This window comes from Falco rusticolus, chromosome Z (assembly GCF_015220075.1).
Source record: "Falco rusticolus isolate bFalRus1 chromosome Z, bFalRus1.pri, whole genome shotgun sequence".
Taxonomy (NCBI): Eukaryota; Metazoa; Chordata; class Aves; order Falconiformes; family Falconidae; genus Falco; species Falco rusticolus.
Window position 1 is genome coordinate 73,919,874 of NC_051210.1, and position 20,715 is coordinate 73,940,588.

The window sequence follows — 20,715 nt, forward strand, 5'->3', positions numbered from 1 at the left end:
GGTTGCATGCAGGTGTGTGCCGTGAGCCTGTGTATCCCGGGACACTGTTTTCCAGGTGTCAATGCCACGCCAGACCTTCTGGCTTAGAAGTGGAGGTTTCTGTCTGTACACCCCACCTGTATGTGTCGCTGGGCATTCACACATTGCATGCCATGCACATACATGTCCTGCATGCCATGCATGTGCTGTGCCCTGTGAGCTCCTTCTCAAGCTTTTGGGGATAGAGTGACCTACCTGGCCATGGTGAGGGGGTTTTGCTGCAGCAGCATCCCTTGCAGAAGGTGGGGCAAATGCAGCTGGGAGTGCTTATGTGTGTGCTAAGGGGGCATCTCCTACATGAGAGTCTCTAGATTTGGAACCAAAAAGTGGCAAGGGGGGCTCTCCACCCCCCTGTGAATGTGGGTCCCTACCTGTAGGGAACCAGGGTTCCCTACTTGCAGAGCTGGGGGTCATGTGGAGGGACACACACAGGGTGCGGACTGTGCTTGCATTTTGGAGCAGGTGGTGAAGAAGGTGGCTGGGGGTGGGGGGGGATTCCTGGAGGGTGCAGGGGTCGGCGAAAGTCTGCCGCACGTGCCTCCCCGCGTGTGCGTTTGCATGTACGGGCAGAGCTTCCGGAGAGGGTGAATGAATGAGGCAATTCACTATTTCAGCACTGGCTCTGCTAAGGCTTTTCCTTTAGAGGCAGGCGTGCGCCGGTGTGTGGGCTCCTGCCTGCGTATGCGTGTGGGCTCCTGCCTGCGTGTGCAGGTGGGCGTCAAGGGGGCTTTGGGAGATGTTTGCCACGTCAGGGAATTCACTCCGGGGGCTGGTGCGCGCCCCCGCTGCACTCGCTGCCTTGTCTGCTTGGCGCAGCGTTGTGTAACTTCCGATGCCCCCACCGGATCTCCTTCTCCAGCAAAGCGGGATGCTCGGGCTGCCCTCCCTGCTCGCTGCCGGGGAGACATCCCCCCAGCCAAACAGGGTGAGGAGGGCAGCCCCAATGTCCCCCCTTTCCAGGGAAGCCAGTGCCTTTCCTCCCCGCTGCAGGGAGGGCTGGCCCTGAGCGGCAGACCTGCTCCAGCAGGCAGAGGGACTGGCTGCAGCAAAGAGCCCTTGGCAGCCAAAACTCAGAGAAACCATTTTCCTGGGTCTTACGAATTCATGCCTCTGAAACCAGGGGTTTGCACTGGGAGAGGTAAAGGAGGGGCGTGGTTCTCCCACCGCAGGGGACCCACGAGGGACATCAGCATGCTGCCATGGCTCCCTGGATGCCAGGACCTACGAGAGACCTGGGCTGAGACCCAGCAACTCATCTCATGCAGTGCCAGGCAATGGGGAGAGGAGGTGGTGAGGCTCATGGGGCCCATTGTGCCTAGTGCCCCACAGCCCGTTGGAGGTACCCAGGGGAGATGGGGCAGCTTTGCTGCTCTGGGAAGCAGAGGGACAGCCAGAGCAAGGGGGGATCTGCCTGACATTTTTGTCTCTCCACCAGCAACTGCGTTGCCATGCTGGTACTGCGTTTCCATGCCAGTACAGCTGTTTCCATGCTGGTACTGCCGTTGCCAGGCTACGCCGAGGGTGTTGGGAGAGGATGTCAGGTTGCTTTAAGGATGAGAAGATGGGAGATGAAGCTGGGGTGATGCTGTGGCCTCTGAATGCCACCTCACTGCCAGCCCAGGGACTTGCTAGACACAGGCCAGCTCTGAGGGGGCTAGGTGACGATGAAGGTGTCACTGACCATGGGAGCCGGTGTGATGGGTAGAGCTCCCCAGAGCTGGGTCCTGGCAGGTCACTGGCCTTGCAGTACTCCCCTGACATTGCCTGGTGCTCCCCCAGCATTGCTTGGTGCTCAGGGTGCTGGAGGGATGACCTGAAAGCAGCCTGGTATGTGCATGGTGGTGTTTTAGCAAATGGATTTATAAGGTCATCAAATAAAGAAGGCAGGATTATTTGACAAGCACTGTTGAGTGTATGGGCATGAAATGATGCTGGGTTATAGCCCCTTCCTTGATTTCATTTCCTGTACCATCCTGGACTGTGGTCCTGCTCTTGTAGCTAATAGCAGTTCAGCTGGTGAGGCTCATCCCAGCCTCATCCCCAATCCCTGACTGTAACACACAATTCTGCACTGTTAAGTGAGCCAGAGACCCTTGAGGCCCTCCCGGCTACAAGTTTCAGGGCCTTTCTGAGTTAGAAATGATGCTTCCCTTGCAAACACCCTCCTGGGCTAAAAGGTCTGGAGGGCATGCAGGTTCCTTGGCTCCACTCCCCATGCATGGAGCAGCCTGCAGGCTCCCACAAATCCACATGCCAGCTGGGTTGGGATGTTTGTGCCCCAGTTACACTGCAAGAATCTTTGCAGAGTGGGGAGAAGAGTTGCAGCATGCAGGTCAATGAAGCAGGGTGGCCCAACTGAGGTATCAGCAGGAGCTGCCGCTCCACTGCTTGAATTGCTCTTCTTCATCCTGCTGCCAGCTCCTAAAGCACAGGGTAACGCCAGATGTTAAGTTTGGTACCTGTTGGCTGTGGGAATGGCTTATGTTTTGGTTTTCCTTCCTTCAAGGGGGAAGGAATTGGTCCCAGAGGATGCTGAGCCCCTGGGTCTCGGCATCCCCTCCTCCTGCCTTTGATTTTTGTTGTGTGCTGGGTGTGTATGTGAGAGCACAGCTGTGCCAGGCTGGGGCTCAGGAGAGATGCCACATAGTGGGGTCATTTTTCTACCTCCTTCTTCCTGCCATTGAAAGTTCACTTTCTGGTCACCAAGGCAAATTTTTGCAAGGCCTGTGCCTGTCTGTCCCCCAGCAGCCAGCGCGGGGTAGTGAGGTGCAGGCTGTCCACAGGCATGGGGTGGCCCCAGTGTGGGAGCAGCATGGCGCTGAGACTAGCAGAAATAACACTTGGACGTAGCCCGCTGGCTGTCGGCATATCTCGGGAGGGCAGGGACGGGGCTGTGCATGCCCCTGCCCTGCGCAGGCAGCTGCTGGGTGTTTTCCTGTGCATGGGAGATGCTGGCTGTCCTGCAGTGCTAATGGCATGTCTCCCAGCCAGTGCCTGGCTGTGGGGCTGGGGCCAGGGCAGCACACCACCTTGGCTGAAAGTATTTTCTCCCCAAAAGTGAGATGGCAGCTCACAGTGCCCCTGCCCTTGTGCTGTTTCTCCCCATCCCGGTACCCAGTGTCCCTTTGGTGAGGAGGGGAAGTGCTGCCAGAGCATCCCACCCAGCCTCCACCTTCCCTCTGCCCAGCCCCCCCTCCCTCCACCCCCACGCTCCAGCCTAAATAATTCTTCTTCTGCCTGGCTGTGTGCAGACTGCTCTCTGTCCTTCCCTTAGTCATCGCTCAGCCGAGCGAGACAGATATAGTTGTGTGCGGCTCCCCACGGATCAGTCACTCCAGCCCCCGGATTGTTTCGCTGCCGGGATGCCCCGTGCCGACCACGAGGTGCCTCCCCCTTTATCACCCTCATTGCTGCTGCCAGAGTCCCTTATCCCCTGCCTGGCCTGCCGGTGGCCCAGTTGATGCTGCATGGGCTGGCTCCACGTCCCCTCCAGTGGCTGCAGGCTGGGTACCTTGGCCTGTGCCGAGCATGGTGCTGGCTTTCTGGGGTGGCTCAGATCCAAATCCCTGCTTTCCAGGTACCCTGGCTGCCTGCCTTCTTCCCTGGCCAGCCAGGGTATGCTTTGGCCCCATGGGTCTCCCAGATGAGTCCTGGATGGATGCCTTGTTACCGGTGTCCCCATTGCATGCCTTGACATGGGGGTGGGGGGCACAGAGGGGACTGCCTGTGCTGGCTTTCAGGTACAGGGGCGCATCCCAGATGGAGAGGGGATGTTGGGGTGCACAAGCATATGCATGGTGTGAGAAGGGTTGCTGGGGCATGCAGGGACATGCATGGCACTGCACAGCTGCCCACTGTGGTACCAGAGGGACTGTCAGCACCTGCTCCGATGCTAGCCACGGGGCTTGGATCTGTGCAGCCAAAATGGGAAGGCAGGTCAGGCCCTTTGCCATACGTCAAACCGTTTCCCTCCCTGACTCACTCAGCAGCTGATGCCCCTGCCCCCTGCAAGCCCTGATGCTCTGCAGCAGCTGCTTAGGGGCCAGTGGGGTGCAGGCTGCTGTGGAGAGGGGAACAGTGGGACATGGGAGCCTAGGGCTGGGCCACCGACCCCAGTGCCACCTCCCAGTCCCACTGCAAGGCCAAGGGCAATAGGTGCAGGGAGGAATGGAGGACTTGTGATGTTCATGTGTTGCTCCTGCATGGCCTTGCACTGAGGCAGGAGAGGACTTGGACACCCTGCCCGGGTGCTGTGTGGGTTGCCAGGATGAGTCACAACAAAGCTGCTGCCTGGAGCAAGATCCTCACTGTGCCCAGCACATACCCCCCCTCCCCCCACCCTGGGGATGCCTCTGCACCGCTTTCACCATGCAGGCACCCCAGGTCCCTGCGCATAGCCGTGCTGCGGGGAGACAAGCTGGGGCAAGCATGCTGTGAACAGGAGGCAGCGTCTGGCAGCCCTGCGCCCTGTCAGGGCCACTGAGCCAGCGGTGTGGGGGTGGTGGGAGCTGGCAGCACGGCGTGCTGGTGGGAACCTGTGCACAGCCCCCTGTGTGGGCTCCCGTGGGTGGCTCAGGCCATGTGCATCCTCCTAGGAGAGGTACACATCATCTCCATGCTTAAGTGCCCACAGGGTTGTGTCCTGTTAAGGCAGCTTGTTCTGCTGCTCCTGGCAGTGTGCTAGGGGAGGTGCTGGGGAGGGCACCCCATTTCCCTGCTCAGGTCCCATATAACTCTTTTCAGGCTGCCCTGTGGACCCAAACAGCATGTGGCTGGTCCCAGCAGGTGCTGGTGGGCATCACAGTTGCTGCCCCTGTCACCACACCCAGTACCTGGCTGCATTTCCATTGCTTGAGCATCCTTCCCAGCCCTGTGGCAGTGCTGGGTATGGATGGACCCTGTGGCTCTTATGGGATGCAGTGGCTCTGTGCAGAGGAGGGGGTTCCCAGGGTACCTGCCAGGGGACATGGAGAGGAGGGGGCTCTGGCTCCCTGTGTGTCTCGTGGGGAAGGAGTGCTAGAGCTAAGGAAGCCCCGGGCCAGTCCTTCTTCTCAAAGGCCCAGTGTCTCCCAGCTCCTGGGTGCTGCAGAGGATGGAGCCCACCCCAGACTGCAGGAGCCTGGGGCTGCCTGGGCTGAGTCCCAGCTCCTTATGCAGGGTCTGTGGCCCACCACTCACCTGTCTTGGGCACATGACCATGGAGGAGGAGGGTGCTATGGGGCAGAGATTGGAGTCAGAGCTGGGTTTGGGGCTGGAGGAGAAGGGGGTCACAAACCACCCTACAAAATTATTTCTGGGGACTGAAATCGGTCCCTGCATCCCTCCCCACCGCGTGCTGTGACGGCTGTAGGACCAGGAGCTGGGCGTGTGGATGAAGGCACGGCCAGTGCGGTGTTGCTAGCCCCTCCACTCCACCGGGATGGTCTGGCAGCATGCTCTTGTCCTCCACTGGCCGTGCTGTGCCGTGTCCCCGTCCCGGTGCAGCAGCGCGGTACGGCTGTGCAGTGTGCCGGTCCCAGCGCGGCGCTGCCCGCTCCTGGCGCGGTGCAGGGCGACACCCCGTGGCCGCCTCTGCTGGGGAGGGGAGGGGGAACACACACACGCTTCTTACAGCCCCGCCCCCACACCCCCCGGTCCACCCGGAGGTTTCCCCAAAGGGGTCTGGTCCCTCTAGAGACCCTGGCTCCGGTGGGGATGTCACTTCGGGCTGGTCCAACCTCCTCATCCCAGCTCTGTGCGCCAGGATCCCCTCAGCTTCCCTGCTCCCTTACCCTGCTCGCATCTGGGTTGCTGCTCAGTGGGGACACATCTCTTCGTGGTCACTCCTGCCCTGGCCTAGGAGGGGAAGGATGGTTGGGGCCACCAGGGTGGCACTGCCTCCAGGAGTTCTGGCTGCCGATGTAACTGTCACATGCTGTCCAGAGAACCCCCTTTTCCTGCCAGTGGTCCCTGCTGGTCCTGTGGCGGCGATGGGATGGGGCTCTGACATCCTGCCCCAGCGATGGCTAGCTGCCATGGCTTATGGTGACAGTGTCTCAGCCCATCGGGTCACCCCTATCCCCTCTGTGTCAGCAAAGCCCCCTGCACGCATCCCTGAGGGTAGGCTGGCTCTGATGTTGGGCACGCTGTGGTCACTTTCCCTTTGGGATGCACCAGACCTGATGGCAGTTGGCCAAGCCCAGTGGAACCCAGGGGACATGCAGAAGTGCCCAGGCTTGGAGGAGGGTGCTATCCTGCACCTTGGGGTGCAAAGCCAAGCGGTTTTGGGGGTGAGTGGCAGCCCTGTGCAATGGCCACGCATCCCAGCAGAGGGTGCAACCTCCCCGGCAGAGTGGGGCACTGCTGGTCCCATGGGACAGGGGGACACCCTGGGCCGGGCAGGACAGGCAGCACAAGGTGCTCCAGTCCTCTTGCAGGTGGCAGGGCCACCTGGGTCAAGGGTGGCTGACGCTCTGACCACTGCCTGCTGCAAACCATAACACACGAGCTGGAGCTGCCCCCCAGGACTCCATGATGCTACCCCTGGCCCCAGGCTGGGTAATGCTGGGCTGGAGCCCTGGGGCTGGGGACACCCACTGGGGAACAGACCCACAGGGACCACAGCACGCACTGTGTGGCACCCAGGGGTGGGTGATGGACCGGGGACAACAGATGTGTGGGTTACACAAACACCTCCCACATCAGCATCCTGACCTTTTGGTCTGGGGCCTCTGGGACTTTTGGTGGGGAGATTTGCACCTCTGTTCAGGGAAAGGTTTGCACCAGCATGCAGTGGTAGGTTTGCATTGGGATTCAGGGAGACATTTGCACCAGCATTTAGTGAAAAGATTGCACAAGGATTCGGGGGGAGATCTGCACCAGCATTCAGGTGGTGAGGAGGTTTGCTCATATGTGCAGGGGAAAGTTTGCACCAGCATCCAGGGAGGTTTGCACCAGCATTTGGCAGGGCAGTTGGCAGGCCATGGAGGCTTTCTGGGGACAGTATCTCTGAGGTCATCAGTCTTGAAGGAGCAGGTGGCAGCTAAGAGATGCCATGGCACCACCTTGCCCATTCACGACCAGCCTCCTGCTTCTTCCCAGACATTGAGGCTGCTGTGTGGAGACACAGCTGGCTGGGGCACGCTCTGCCCCATGGCGGGCACTCACCAAGACCTTGCAGCTGTGGCAGCAGCGCCTGCGTGCTGGGCATCTGGTGCCACGGTTGTGACAGCACAGCCCTGCAGGATGCAGGCCAGTCTGGCCACCTGCAGCCCTTGTTAGCCTTGGGGACACTAGCCAAATGCATGCCCTGGCAGGGCTGCCAGGCTGCTTCAGGGGGTGGCAGGGTAGCTGGGTCTGGGAAAGCTGTCTGTGCCTTGTCTTCAGGGGATGGGCTGGATGCAGAGTGGGGCTGGATCAGGGTCTGGAAGGGTTCTGCCTTCCCAGCTTGGATCCTGTGGAGTACTCAGAGTGTGGGTTTGGGGTGCTGGCAGCAGGTGCTTCACCTCCAGGGTCCCCAGGATCTGTGCTCTGCCCCATCTTGTTCTTAAGCTCCAGCAGCTGGAGCAATAATGCAGCAATTATCACTGCCTCCCCAGGCAATGGCTTCCCTGGGGCTTCCCTCCATAGGCCGAGCCCAATGACATTGCCTACCGGTGGCGTCCCAGCTTCAGGCACACAAACCACAGCCATCTCCATCTTCCTCTGCATGCCCATCCTCTTCCTTAAGGCGACAGGTGCCTCTCCTGGGAGCTTTTACAGCTAATCTGTCTTCCAGGGCCTGAAACACTCACTGGATTTTCTTGGGGCGCTGACTGGATGCCACCACTGTGGTCTGGATGCGATGGCAGCCCACTGCAACCATAGGAATGGGCTGAAATATCCAAGTCCAACTTTCAGCAACAAGCTCTGTGTCACTGGTGGTCCTACGGATGCTGCTGGGGCAGCATTGCCCTCCTAATTCTCCCCTGGGTCCACTTCTCAGGTCTTGTTCCCCTCCCAGCTGCAGCACAGGCACTGTGCAAGGGAAGCCCCCTCCGGGCAGGTGAGCCCCCTTTGCTGGCAGCCTGGTTCCCACAGACCATATGCCACCAACAACAGCTGCAGCTTTCCCTGGGAGCTCCGTGGACGTGGCTAGAACTGCAGGAGGCTCCAGCCATGGGGATCACTCTCTAGACACTGCCTTCTAGGGACCCTTGGTGTCTCTGTGGGGTTATTTTGCGTTTCCCAGCACTGCTGCAAACAGCCGGTTCCCCAGCATCCAGCTGCCCCCCGTGCCCAGTGTTCTTTTTGCAGCCTCCAGTGCCTCTGCAGGCAAGGAGCACACTCGTCCCAGTGGATGGGCATCCCTCCTGCTGCAGGGGCTGGGTAAGTTGTGGGGCCAGCTGGGCACAATTCCCACTGTCTGCTCTCCTGGCAAGACATGTGGCATCCCAAATTTGCAGGGTCCTGGGTGCAACCCCTGGCTTCCCCCCATTGCTGCTGTGGGACACCTTTGGGATATGAGGCCAAGCCCATCTTGTGGGACAGGAACCTGTGGCTGGGGCAGGGTGTTAAACACAACAGGAAGCTGTGGGTCCCCAGAAGTCCCCGAGGAGAAGCCAGAGGTCCCGTAAGTACACTGGCTGGAGGCTAGTTGGACACAGCTTTTTAATGGATGCTTCTCAGTACAGTACAAAGTGGTGGGTGTTGTGACCCACACACCCACGGCCACCTCCTTGCCATGGCCATGGCTGTGGCCCCATCTCAGACCTAGCATCCAAAATATCCCCATTGGTCTGGAATGACGGAATGATAGAGGAAGATGTCATGTCACCGGCGTGGTGACATGTGGGGAGAGTCCCTAGAAAGGGGACCTGTGCCCTGGCTGGGGAAGGGGGGACGAGCAGGACAGTGCCCCATCGCATCAGGGGTGGAGGTGAGGGAGTGACCAGGCTGTTGCAGGTGCACCCCTGGTCTGTGCATACCCCGGGGCACCCCGGCTGAGCCAGGGCACACCAGGTGGGGAGAGGCTGAGGGCACTGTGGGGAAGTGGCTGAAGGGGCATGGGGCAGCTGCCGGGGCTGCCATGGGACCTGGGCATCCTGACCCCTGGCATGTGCAGGGCAAGGTTTCCAGGGGTCTCTGCTCCTTTGCCTGCATGCTGAGCACATCCATCCACCACAGGGCCCTTGGGCATCAACCCCGCCCAGCGAAGTACCTCATCCCTGCAGCATCCCATGGGACCAGGGGGACAGGAGGGGGTGAGGGACACAGGGGAGTGCTCCTCTGCACCCAGCCTTGCCCTCCCATGCCCCTGGTGTTTTCTGTTCCCAATGTTCCTTCCTACACCGTTGCTGTTGGCATTAAACAGTTGGTCCCCGGCAGGGCAGGGTTGAGCCATACCGGGAAGCACTCTCTCCGACACAGCCACGAGCTGTGGGTGCAAGGATGGACCCACAGGACTCCAGCTCCTGTTGGAGCCTGGCAGGGCTGTGAAAGAGGCCAAGCGGTGGTCAGCCACGTCCTCCCCCTCAGGACTCCCCATGCCAATGAGCTGAGCTGGTGCTTGCTGCAGACCCCCGGGTGCTGCTGCCGGCAGCGTGCAGGGGCCCACGCTGCCCGGCCGTGCTGCCCTGTGGTGGCTGGGCCGCATGGCTGCTCTGGGCTCTGCTGTCACCCTGTGACTACCCAGACCTGGCTCCGGGACCACAGCAAGTCCCACTGCTCCTCCGGGACCAGCCCCGCTCTGCCTGCGGGTCCCTGGGGGCAGGTGCTGGGTGGCGGCAGGCGCTGGCGGGCAGGGGGCGCCGTGGGGGGGGGCACTGTGGGGGCAACAGGCCGTGCTGCCCCCTCCCCGCATCCTCCCCACCAATCAGAGACACCCCTTCCCTCAGCCAATCAGAGCTTGGCACCCATCCTCTTCACAACCAACCCACAGTGGAGGCAGGGGGAGGGAGCAGCATGGCCACTTCCCCACCAGCCAATCGGTGGCCGGCTCCGCCCACAGGGGAGGGCGGGGCAGGTCTCCGTGGCGGGAGAGGCCTCGCTGCCCAAGATGGCGCTGCCGGGGGCTAGGCCGGGGGCTGCAGGTGGAGGGCGGAGCTGTTGGGGCGGGCGGCCAGGATGTAGGCGACGTTCTCCTGCAGGAAGCTGGGCCAGTCGACGCGCCTGCAGGCAGAGACGGGCTCACCATCTGCCATGACATCGCTGCTCCCCCAGTGTCTCCTCCAAAATGGCGGTGTCCCCCACCCCCCTAGACCTCCCCTGCCTCACCTGCCTTCCTCCTGCTCCGTGGCTGGCGGGGTCTTCTGGCTCTTGCTGCTGCCGCTGCTGGCAGGGCTGCTCTCCGACATGGGCCCTACATGGCTGATGCTGTTGGGGGGAGGAGGGAACCCTTTGCTCCTTGCACCCGGTGGTGGTGGCTGGGGGGAAGAGGGTGTGCAGGCCCAGGGCAGGGCTGCGGGCCCATGGAGGGGGACGTGGCAGGAAGGGCTGGGGGGGGGGGGGGGGGGGGGCACCCATTTGTGTGCAGAGCCACTTAGGTGGGTGGTGGGACTGCAGCTGGAGCCCCAGCAGGGATGTCACCCCCACCGGAGGGCGGGAGTCCCCATACCTGACATTGCAGGATGGTGTCTCCTTTTGATGCTTTCGGAACCAGGTGTGCCGGGCCCGGCGGCACTCTCCTTCCCTGATGAAGCCATCGCTGTCCTGGTCCAGGGCCAAGAAGGCTGCTCGTGCCCTCTCCCGCTCCTTGACTGTCAGCAGCCGCAGCAGGGCATTCTGGGGGGGCAGAGAGGGTAAGGGGGAGTGCTTGCCCCATGGGAACCCCCACCTCGCCCAATGCTGTGGGGTCTCCTGCCCTGGTGCCACAGCCATGGGGTGCTGGCCATGGGAGCCAGCTGCAGGTGTCAAAGCCGTGGGTGCTAGGAGCCAGCCCGGTGCGCTGCAGCCATGGGTGCTGGTCACAGGAGCTGGCTCTGGGTGCCATGGTTGTGGGTGCTGGCTGTCGGAGCCAGCCCGGGGTGCCATGGCCATGGGTGCTGGCCATGGCAGTGGGACCTAGGTGCCACAGCCATGGGTGCTAGCTGTAGGAGCCAGCCCTGGGTGCCGCAGTCGTACCTGTGGCCGTAGTTTCTGCAGCAACTGGATGGACTCATGGGAGAGGAAGTCGTGCCACTCGATGTGCCCCTTCTTGTCAGGGTCCAGGGCAGAGAACTGCAGGGCCGCCTGCTCCTCCTGTGCCTCGGCCATGGGCTGCTCAAACTGCTGCTTGTGCACGAGGTGTTTGTAGTGCAGAAAGTCGTCCAGGGTCAGGCAGGTCTCTGTGGGGGGTAGATCGGTGGTAGGGCACCTGGGGAGAGGGGACCTGCCACCCCAACAACTTCCCCTAACCATCTGGACCTGCTGTGGGGAGGTTACACACCTGGAATGATCTTGCAGTGCTGCAGGGTCTCCATGAGGCTGTACATCTCTTCCTCTGTCAGCAGGAGATTGAGGTTGTCCTGGTGTGGGGGGAAGAGAAGAGCCATGGGGCAAAAGCCGCGGGGTGGGGGGAACAGCTGGCCATGCCAGAACACCAGGGCCCCTTGAAGGTATGTGGGTGTGGGCACACAGAGAGGGACAGTGCACTGTGTCACCCAGGGGTGCGGCAGTGGGATGGCTCCATGCCCTTGCACTTTGGCCATTCCAGCTCTGCCATAGCCCCTCCTGTACCCAGCAGCACATCCTGTGGTCTCACGTCCCCCGCCAGGGTGAGGTGCTGGGGGACTGGCTGCAGGGGTGGGGGGGTGGCAAAGGGCCGCTGTCCCCTCTTGTCTGGTGGCTCCTCATGAGGCCAAGGTGGGCGGCAGGAGCTGGAGAGCAGCAGGTCTCCCATCGCCCTGGACCAGGCTGTGACGTGGGACTCGCTCATGTCCACGCAGGGGCATGGCTCCCCAGGGAGCACCCACCACCCAGCAGAAGCCTGGTGTCCCCCATCCCAGGCACTCACGCAGTAGTAGCAGCTCCATCCTGTCTCGGTGTGTGCCGTCTCCGTCATTTCCACAGCACTGTCGTTCTGCAGGTAGCCCATGCGGCGCAGGCAGCCGTCGTGGTACACCCGGCTGCAGATGCGGCAGGGGAAGAGGCTCTCAGCCGTCCACACCTCACAGATCTCACACATCTCGTCATTGAGGACCTGGGGAGAGATGGGCAGATGCTTAGACAGGCAACCGTGGGCAGGGGGCTGGCTTCTCAGGGTGGGTGTCAGGGTGATGCATTGCAGGTGGGGATGCATTTTGGGGGGCAGAAGGGACAGGAGGGTGGGATTGCATGGGGCTGGCATAGGTTATAGGTGGTGGGGATGTAGAGGACCTGGCTGATCCAGCTAGAGGAGGGTGGATGGGTTTGTGGGGATAAATAGAGGGTGGATAGGTCCAGCTGTGGGGTTGGTGGGGCTGTGGCATCGTAGGTTCTCCGGGTTGCAGTGTGGTAGGTGTGGATGGCCAGGCTGTGGGTTTGGCTGGTCTTTAGGGTTGCAGTGTGGACAGGTGGAAGTGCTGATCTGTGGGTTGGCTGGTTGTAGGTGTGGACTGCTAAGCTTTAAAGCTGTAGGTGGGCTGGGGTGTAGGCTTGTTGGGGTTGGTGGATGGTTGGGTAGGGTCATGGATGTGAATGGGTGGGCTGCAGTATTGTGGACATGGGTGGGTAAGCTGTTGGGTTGTAGGTGGGCTGGGTTGTAAGGGTTGCGGATACAGATGGATGGCTTGAATTACAGGCTGGCTGGCTGTAGGCTGAAAAAAAACATAGATTGAACTGTCCTTCTCTCTTCCCCAAAGCTGGAGCTGTCTGTGTCCAGCAGTGACCTCTCCTCTCCAAGACATCACCAGGTCCCTCCAAGGCACATCCAACCAGTCACACCCTCCTCCTCGTCCAGCTGCCCAGCCCTCAGCCCCCGCTCCACTGAGCCACCTCCATGGTGTTTTGCCATGCCTGGGGAGGCTGTCACTGCCTGGTGGGCACTGGGGATGCTTGCATATCCCTGGGCTCTCCCCTGCGCATCTCCAGCCCTGTGGTCATCCCTCCCTCCACACCCCTGTGCTCTGTCTGCTCACCTGCTCCCTTTGCTCCAGGCTGATGTGTGGGAGCTCATCATCGTGCAGCTCCCGCTTGGGCCGGATGAAGGCGGGTGGCGTGAACCTGTTGGCCCGGTCAAACTCCTCTGGCTCCACGCCCCGACCATCCCGCAGCCGTTCCCAGGCTGCCTTGCTGGTGCTGCTCTCCTCCGGCTGGGAAGGTCCTGCCAGTGCCTCCTCCTCTCCCTCCTGCACTGCTTGCTCCAGTGTCCCTCGGCTTGTGGCCCCTGCCTCTGTCCGCTGCCGTGTTGATGGCTGCTCCCGCAGCCCGTCTTTAAAGGCTGACACGGCCAAGCTGACCTTCTGCACCTTCTCCACCGTCTGCCGCCTGGACATCAGCACCCCCATGGCTCTGTGGGGGGAAGGGAGGTGCTCAGTACTAAGGCCTCAGGGTGCAATGCTGGTCCAACCCCTGCACCATGTCCCTGGTCCCAAAATGGTGTCCCAGTGGCTTTTCCCTGGCTATGTGGGGAGCAGCTCAGGGCTGGGAGAAATGGGGGTTCCTTGGCAAGCTGGCACTGGGATCATCCATGGTGGCCATGGGGAGGTGGACCTGAAGCCATGTGGAAATCTGGCCATGGGGGGTTTGTGTTGGTGGGGGAGCAGGACAGCAAGCAGGGAGCTGGTTTGGGTTCACCCTGCTCCCCCATCCTTGCTCTGTAGACTCCAGCTTAACAAGAAACACATCCAAGCCCTTCCCACACCAGACCGGTAAATCCCAGAGGGACTGGAACCAGCTGTAACCTAGCCCCTTGTGTGCATCTCCTTTCTGCCTCGGAGAAAGCCTCTTTGGCCATCCAAGTGTGAGAAGTGTCCTCCCAGCAGCTCTGCCCAGGGCTAGGGCATATCAGAGCTGGTGCTGGGTCTTTGACTTTCGCAAAATTCGTCTTCACCCCCCAGCCTCTCCTGGGCTCACATGCTTGTGTGCATGTGTGTGTTTGCTGCTGCCTGACCGCTAGGCATTCTGCATCCTGCAGGGAGCCGTGAGGTGAGGCTGGGCCAGCCGTGGGAGGGTTGTGAGGAAGCAGGAGGGAAGGGGAGCAGTTCATGGATATAGGGCACATGGGTCCTGAGAAGGGGGTTTGGCTGCAGAACTAAGGGAAGATCATCTTAGGGTAAAACAAGGAGGGTAACAGCACCAGCATAGCAGGTCAGGCCCTGTCTCAGTTGGGGGTGGGCTGAAGCTGGGGAGAAGGAGGATTTGGTCTCCAGTGACGTGGGGCACAGTATCACCCTGTGTGGGTCCCAGCAGTGTGCCTGTGCCCTGCTGGGGTTGCATTATGAATATGCTGCAGCAAAGAGGTGTTCCCAGATCATGCTCAGGGACCAGGAGGGAGCACTCACTGCCTTTGCAAGCAGGGAGACATCGGAGCAGCCATCTCCTGCTCCATCAGCCTCAGCAGGGAAGTCCCCAGGTAGCGGGATAATTAGCAGCACGTGAGCACACACTGGGACCTCACAGCTGTGGGAGGACACAGCACTGTGGGCGCTGCTGTGGCAGGGATCCTGGGCAGGGTAGTTACAGCTGTATCACATCAGCGGTGCTGAGCAGTGCATGCTGGCAGGCAGCACCCAAACACCACCACGCACACACGCATGTGATTTCCCAGCCTCCCCACCAACACCATGGGACCATCTGCGTGCAGATTCCCACGCACAGAGCTGGGTGTGCAACACATGTGAGCCCTGTCCCCTGTGTGTGGGTCCCATCAGTGTGCACATGTGTGGGTATTTACAGCTGTTGGTCCCTGTGCCTGGTTTGGGGCTGGTGCCTGGCATGCTGCAGCTCCTGGGGGTTTGCAAAGGTGGGAGTGGGGAAAAGCTGGAGGCAAGTGCCCAAGCCACAGCAACAGCATCCCTGCAGCTGTGCCAGTGGGAGGGAAGACACCTGAGGGTCTCTGCCTCCTTGCTGTGCTGCTACACCCTGCCCGCACATCTCAGGATCACACCAGCCATGGGCAGGATCAGTTCTGCTGCTGGGCAGCATTGCGGCTGTGCCTGCAAGCCAGAGAGCTGGGGGCACCGCAGGGAAATTCCCTCCAGGGGCTGCCTTTGCAGGTTCCTGCATCACCAACCATTGGCCAGATCCTGGCCTCATCCTGTGCAAGGATGAGAGGGTGCAGAGAGGCTGGGCTCAAAGAGAAGAGTGAAAAAGAGGGGTGTGGGCTCCAGCTCTCAACACACTAGTGCTCCCAGTAGCTGCTCTGGTCCTCCTGATCCCCAGTGTGCTGGCAGCATCTCCTGCAGTGCTGTTGGGGCTCTGGGTGGCCCATCCCCAGCCACCCTGCAGTGTGGCCCGGCAGCCTGGGCAGCAGTGGGGTGACTGGTGTATGGGGCTGCTGTAATCCCCCAGAAACGAGGTTGCCCTGTGTGTTCATGGTGTGGTCATCCCCCTGTCCTGTGCTGCTGCTGGGAGATTCTAGCCCATCTCTGTGTTTCCTGTCCTCTCCCAAGGCCACCCCACTGTCTCCTGCCACAGTCAGTGCCACTGGCTGCTGCATGCCTGGAGTCTGGAGGGCATCACTCCTGTCACAACTTGTGTCTGTTCTCAGCCCTGTTGGCCTCCCTGTCCCAGCTAAGGCTGCACAGCTGGACCTGCCTGCATGTCCAGGGGCTGAATGGCTTCACCCCAAGCCCCATCTCTAGACCCTGCTGCCTTTCCACAGGCCTCAGTGCTCCCCAGACACCCCAGACCGGCTCTGCAATCTCTTTCCGCCATGCCCTGCCTGACCCATTGGCTGTGTGGGGTGGGACATCACCTCCACACAGCCTTGCCTGGATCAGGGTCCTGCCAGGTTTGGTCCTGCCTGGATTTGGGGAGGGGGGACCACAGACACCCTCACCCCATAGCAGTCCAGCTACCTGAGCAGCCGCTGCTTCCTCCATATGTCTCTGAGGGAAGGTGTCTTTGCTGGTATTTGTGCCCAGCCCTTGAGGCACCTGGAGCTGGGGATCTTGTGCCACCGACCAGCTCACTTTGCTGGCGGGGTCTATTTTTAGGTCACCCCCATAGAGGAGATAAATCTGGGCATGGGCTGGAGCTGCCTGCAAACACCCGGCTCCACTGAGCCCCACTGGCACCAGGGGCTGTTGCTGCAGGTGCTGGGCATGTTCCCACCCCCTTCACTTCCCTTGCTCCCAGCTCCCTGCACCCCTGCCCTGTCCCTGTGGCTCTTCTGGTGGGGATTTATGCCTTGCTACTTCATCCCTGCAGCAAAATGCTGAGCCAGAAAGCACTTCATCTCCTAGCACCCATCTTTCCCAGCCCCACACAGCTCTGTGTGTGGGGAAACTGAGGCACAGAGGCAAGGCTGGTTCAGCTGGAGTGAGGATCAGCCCATTTTAGCTGAGGACAGGGCACTGGTGAGACAGGGCTGACGGCCAGCACAGAGGCACTCCGGGAGAAGGAAGCAGGTCAGAGCATCCTGATGCAAACAGACCCAGTGGTCCTTTCATGTCTCCAAACTCTCCTCCCTCCCATGGCAGCAGGAGCAGGGAGCACCCATTGCTTGTGCTGGGGTTATGGGGTGCCAGGTTTAGCTATGAGGGCAGTGGTGGCTGTGGGGTGGCAGGTGATGTGTGGGTGGGTGCATCACAGCACAGTGGGGGCATTGTGGTGGCTGGGAGCACAGGATGGATGCAGCAGGGAGCAGTGCGGGGTGGGTGTGTTATGGGGTGGATGTGCTATGGTATGGCTGGCAGCGTGGGGCAGGTGTTATGGCCTCGTGGGGAGTGTGCAGGTTGGGGGTGTTGCAGCAGCTGTGGGCACAGCGTGGGTGGTGGCTTTGGGTGCAGGGATGTTGCAGCAGCTGTGAGAGTGGGTGATGTCTGTGGCAGCTGGGCATTTGGGATGGGTGTGTTTCAGTGGCCATGGCTGCAGGGTGGCCTGTTGCAGTACCTAGTGGTGGCATGAGGAGCTGGGTCTGTGGAGCCACAGGGTCCATAAGGCTGGCCATTGCCTCTCTGCCTGCCTCGTGCTCAGCCCCCCTGCCCCATGGTGCATCCCCAGTGCAAAGCTCTGCCAGCAAACCAAGGGCCAGCGGGCGCTTGGGCTTGTGTGTGCCATGAGCAGTGTCCGTGGCACCCCTTGCACACACCTTCAAGGGGATGCAGCAGGGGTGTGCCAGGGGCAGGACCCCCTCCCAAGCTCCCCACTGATGGGGAAGGACATGCCTGGTCCCCTCAGGCTCCTCGTGGGCCAGGACTCCTCCCTGCCCTTGCCAGGCTCCTCGTGTTTTTACCCACCAGTGCTGTGCCTTCCTGGGAGCAGCATTATGGACCTGAGGGCAGAGAGATGGGGTATCGATGGGGAGAACACCCTGGGGCCCCTGGCAACCTGGGCCCATGGCTTGGTCTGAAGGGCACTGAGCAGGGCTGGGAGGAGCTGCCATGGCTCTGGCACAGCCCTGCACACACTGCCAGCTGCTGCCTGCCTGGGGTGAGGGGGACCGGGCAGCGCAGGCAGCAGGCTGTGCTTGGGGAATGCCACATCCCACCTCTTTGAGCTGGCCGAGGGTATCCAGAGGGGTCTGGCAGAACCACCTTGTCCCCTTTCCCTGGCAAATGTCACATGCTGGGACTGTGGCACTGCTAGGGCTGCTGCTGTGAGGTGACACGGTTGCCATGGGGCAAGGGGATCTGCAGATGATGGTACCCTCCCCACGCTCTGCAGGGCTGCAAGAGCGTGGTGGGGAGGTCTGCAGGGGTGGCTGGAACCCCAGCTCTGCTGTGTTCCCCTCCTGGGGATGCCAAATTGGTGGCTGCATTCCGTGCTGGATCAGGCTGCCAGTCCTGTCATGCCATGGCAGATTTTATAGGTGTGTCGCACGTTTCAGTCTCCCAAAGGGGGATGAAAATGCTGTGACAGCAGAGTCCCTACCCCTGCAGCAGACACGGCTCCTGCCCAGCTTCCCACTTGTCCTCCTCGTCTCTGTCCCCAGCCCCTCTCCCCAGCACCCACATAAGGATCCTGACACCTGGGCAGGATCCTCCCACCCCATCCACACCCCCACTTCCCAGGCACCCCATCCCAGGAGCCCTGGTCACCTTCTCTGGCACCAGGACCTCGGGGGCAGCAGAGGGACACACCCATGGGGTGTCTCGACATGTGTCCAGCCCGTGCCATGCTCTGGGCAAAGAGCCAACGGCGGCAAAAAAGCCACTTACCAGGGTCAGGGTCCGTCCGGGGCGCACGAGCCCTAGAGAGCAGTCCACACGATGTCCATTGCCACCGCCTCTGGCCGCGACCCCCCTCTCCAGCTGTGGGTGCTCACCGCATCCCGTGCCCTGCGTGCAAATCCCGGCCAGGGGACGGAGCGGTGAGGCTGGCACCCGGGGAGCCAGAGCCCCTGCACTTGCTGCCGAAGGATGCAGGAGACAGCGAGATGCTGGGAGCGGATGCCTGTGCGCGCGCACACACACACACACACACACACACAGACACACACAGACACACACACACAGACACACACAGACAGACAGGCGCACGCGCACGCGCGCACACGGGAGGCGCAGGGAGCTTGTGACAGGGGCTGAGCAGATGCAGCCCGGTTTGCTGTCCCTGTACCAATTGCTGCCTGGGCTGTGTTCAACAGCTCTCTGAGACACGAAGCATTTTTTTTTAACCACGCTGACGTTGGCCGGGAGATACCAACAACAGCTTTTCCCTGCGTCTCCCCTGGTCCCTGGGGCTGAACTGCCTTTCTTTGAGACAACCTGAAGGACTAGGAGACGAGTGAAGGTGTTCCCTGCCCTGCCGCGGGGTCTTCCCTGGACCCGGCGCCCCCACCACAGGCTACCTGCAACTGCTTTAACCTCATACATGCCGGTCAGTGTTGCAGGCAGGCTGTCCTTCCCGCACCGTGGTTCGACTCCCCGGTGCAATGCAGCACCAGGGGTTTCGGTTCCCCCGGTCCCCAGGACTGGACATCACCTGGGTGCACACCACAGCTCTGCAGTGGGGCCAGCAGTTCACAGAGGGTGCAAGGGAATTGGTGCTGGGCTGGAGAGGTGGGTGCAGCCCTGATGCAGTGCTTCTGAAGGTGGCATATCTTCTCCATGTGCATCCACAGCTGCCTCACATTGGCCTAGTGGAGATGGTCAATCAGCCCCCTGACACCCTTCTGGGATGGGGTACAGCTGGCTGAGGGCATTGTGCTTTCCCGTTCAAGAGCTGCCAGCCGTACCTGGGAATGATTTAGGGTGCAAGAGGCTCTGAGACCTCCTAGGACCAGCTTCCAGCCAGGCCTGGGATTAGTGCTGAAGGTCACAGCAAAGGGGCCTGGGCAGTGGGGATGGCTGCCAGGATGCCTTGCCCCTTGGCCAGGCTGGATACAGCAAGCCCTCTTCTAGCTAGGAGACAGGGATGCTCTGCTCAAAGCCCCACTGCACTGCTGTCCTCAGGATGCTGCTGAGGTGGGAATCCCACATCCCAGCCTGACATCCTGGCCCTCCGTGGAGCAGGGCCTGGCTGGCTCCATGCAGACCCGCCAGCCCCATGGAGGAGTGGACATGTTTGCATGTGTGCAATGATGCATGTGTCTGCAGAGGCGATCAGGATGCCTTGGTAGATCAGTGAGCGGCAGCCGTGAGGGGATCTCACCTTTCCCATGCAGACAGTGGGGTGGAAGCCATGGGATGAAGGACTGTTGGATGGCTGAAGCTTGTTGGCACCTGGGAGCTCAGAAGCACCATCTCTGAGGTCTTCTCCACCTCTGAAAAAGCCTGTGCTGGACCCTGCATCCAATGCCTCTGCAATGCCCTGCCCTCCAAGGAGCAAGCAGCTGGGGCAGGGCAGTCTCAGAGCGCTGCTACCAGTGCTGTATTTGGGGCAGTTTTTCTCCAGCCGGTGCCACACACTGGTACCAGGCTGGTCCCTGAGCTCTGACTGCTGCTCCTTGCCTTGTGCCAGCCCTCCCTAGACCTGCAGGCACTGACACTGGTCCCACAGTACTTCCATTACCCTTCCTACTCCCACACGTTTTTAGCCAGGAGTGAGCTGAGACTGTTGGCAGCTCATGTCACCTGCAAGCAAAGCCAGGGGCTGGGAAAGGCAGCATCTGGGTGCAGCGCTGGGACATGAGCTGGTCCGTGGTTCCCTTCCGCGCCAGCTGGAGATGTGCAAAGCCAGGCTGCAGACAGGATTTATCTGCTTTCTGCTTGTGGCTGTCAGGTCCTGTCTTACTTCACTCCATTGGCTTCAGGAGCCTTGCATGGAGCCTCCAGTCACCCTGCCCTAGCCTGGGCTGCCTCTCTGTGCTTTGTCTTCCCCCCAGGGGTGCTTCCTTTTAGGATGAATTACATTTTGCATTATTTGTCCAGGGAGCATGGTCAAAAGGTGCTTGGATGCATATGGGGTGGAGAAAGAGGAGGCCAGCTGTAAATAATGACAGAGGAAAACATCTCTACAGACAAACCCTGGCCCCAGAGGACTGGGGAAAGGGGGAAGCGGTGAAGAAGGAGTGTGCTAGCAATCCGTGAAAGCTTTAAGTGCCTCTGTGGGGAGAGCCCTGCCCCAATGGGCCAGTGGCAGAATGCAGCATCTCCTGGAAAAGTAAAGGCGAGGAGAAGGCCTAGCTCTTCTCCTGCTCAAGCTGTGGAGGGG

At 60.9% G+C, this 20,715-nt stretch overlaps 1 protein-coding gene across 1 annotated transcript; it reads right to left on the reverse strand.

The window, feature by feature from the left end:
• Positions 1 to 10,048: 10,048 nt before the first annotated feature.
• Positions 10,049 to 18,672, reverse strand: PHF24 (PHD finger protein 24). Its single transcript, XM_037374650.1, has 8 exons — positions 18,279 to 18,672; positions 13,092 to 13,464; positions 11,990 to 12,175; positions 11,423 to 11,501; positions 11,119 to 11,321; positions 10,613 to 10,779; positions 10,273 to 10,371; positions 10,049 to 10,167 (listed from the first exon to the last, which is right to left on the reverse strand). Exons 2-8 carry the CDS (start codon positions 13,458 to 13,460, stop codon positions 10,071 to 10,073), a joined length of 1,200 nt encoding a protein of 399 aa, XP_037230547.1. The 5' UTR covers positions 13,461 to 13,464; positions 18,279 to 18,672; the 3' UTR covers positions 10,049 to 10,070.
• Positions 18,673 to 20,715: the final 2,043 nt, after the last annotated feature.

Excerpts from the sequence above, each read along its gene's own strand:
- PHF24 (XM_037374650.1), bottom strand. The coding sequence starts at position 13,460 with ATGGGGGTGCTGATGTCCAGGCGGCAGACGGTGGAGAAGGTGCAGAAG. Across the intron at positions 11,502-11,989 it reads GATGGAGCTGCTACTACTGC|GACAACCTCAATCTCCTGCT; the intron begins GTGAGTGCCTGG and ends CCCCCACACCAG. Across the intron at positions 10,168-10,272 it reads ACGGAGCAGGAGGAAGGCAG|GCGCGTCGACTGGCCCAGCT; the intron begins GTGAGGCAGGGG and ends CTCTGCCTGCAG.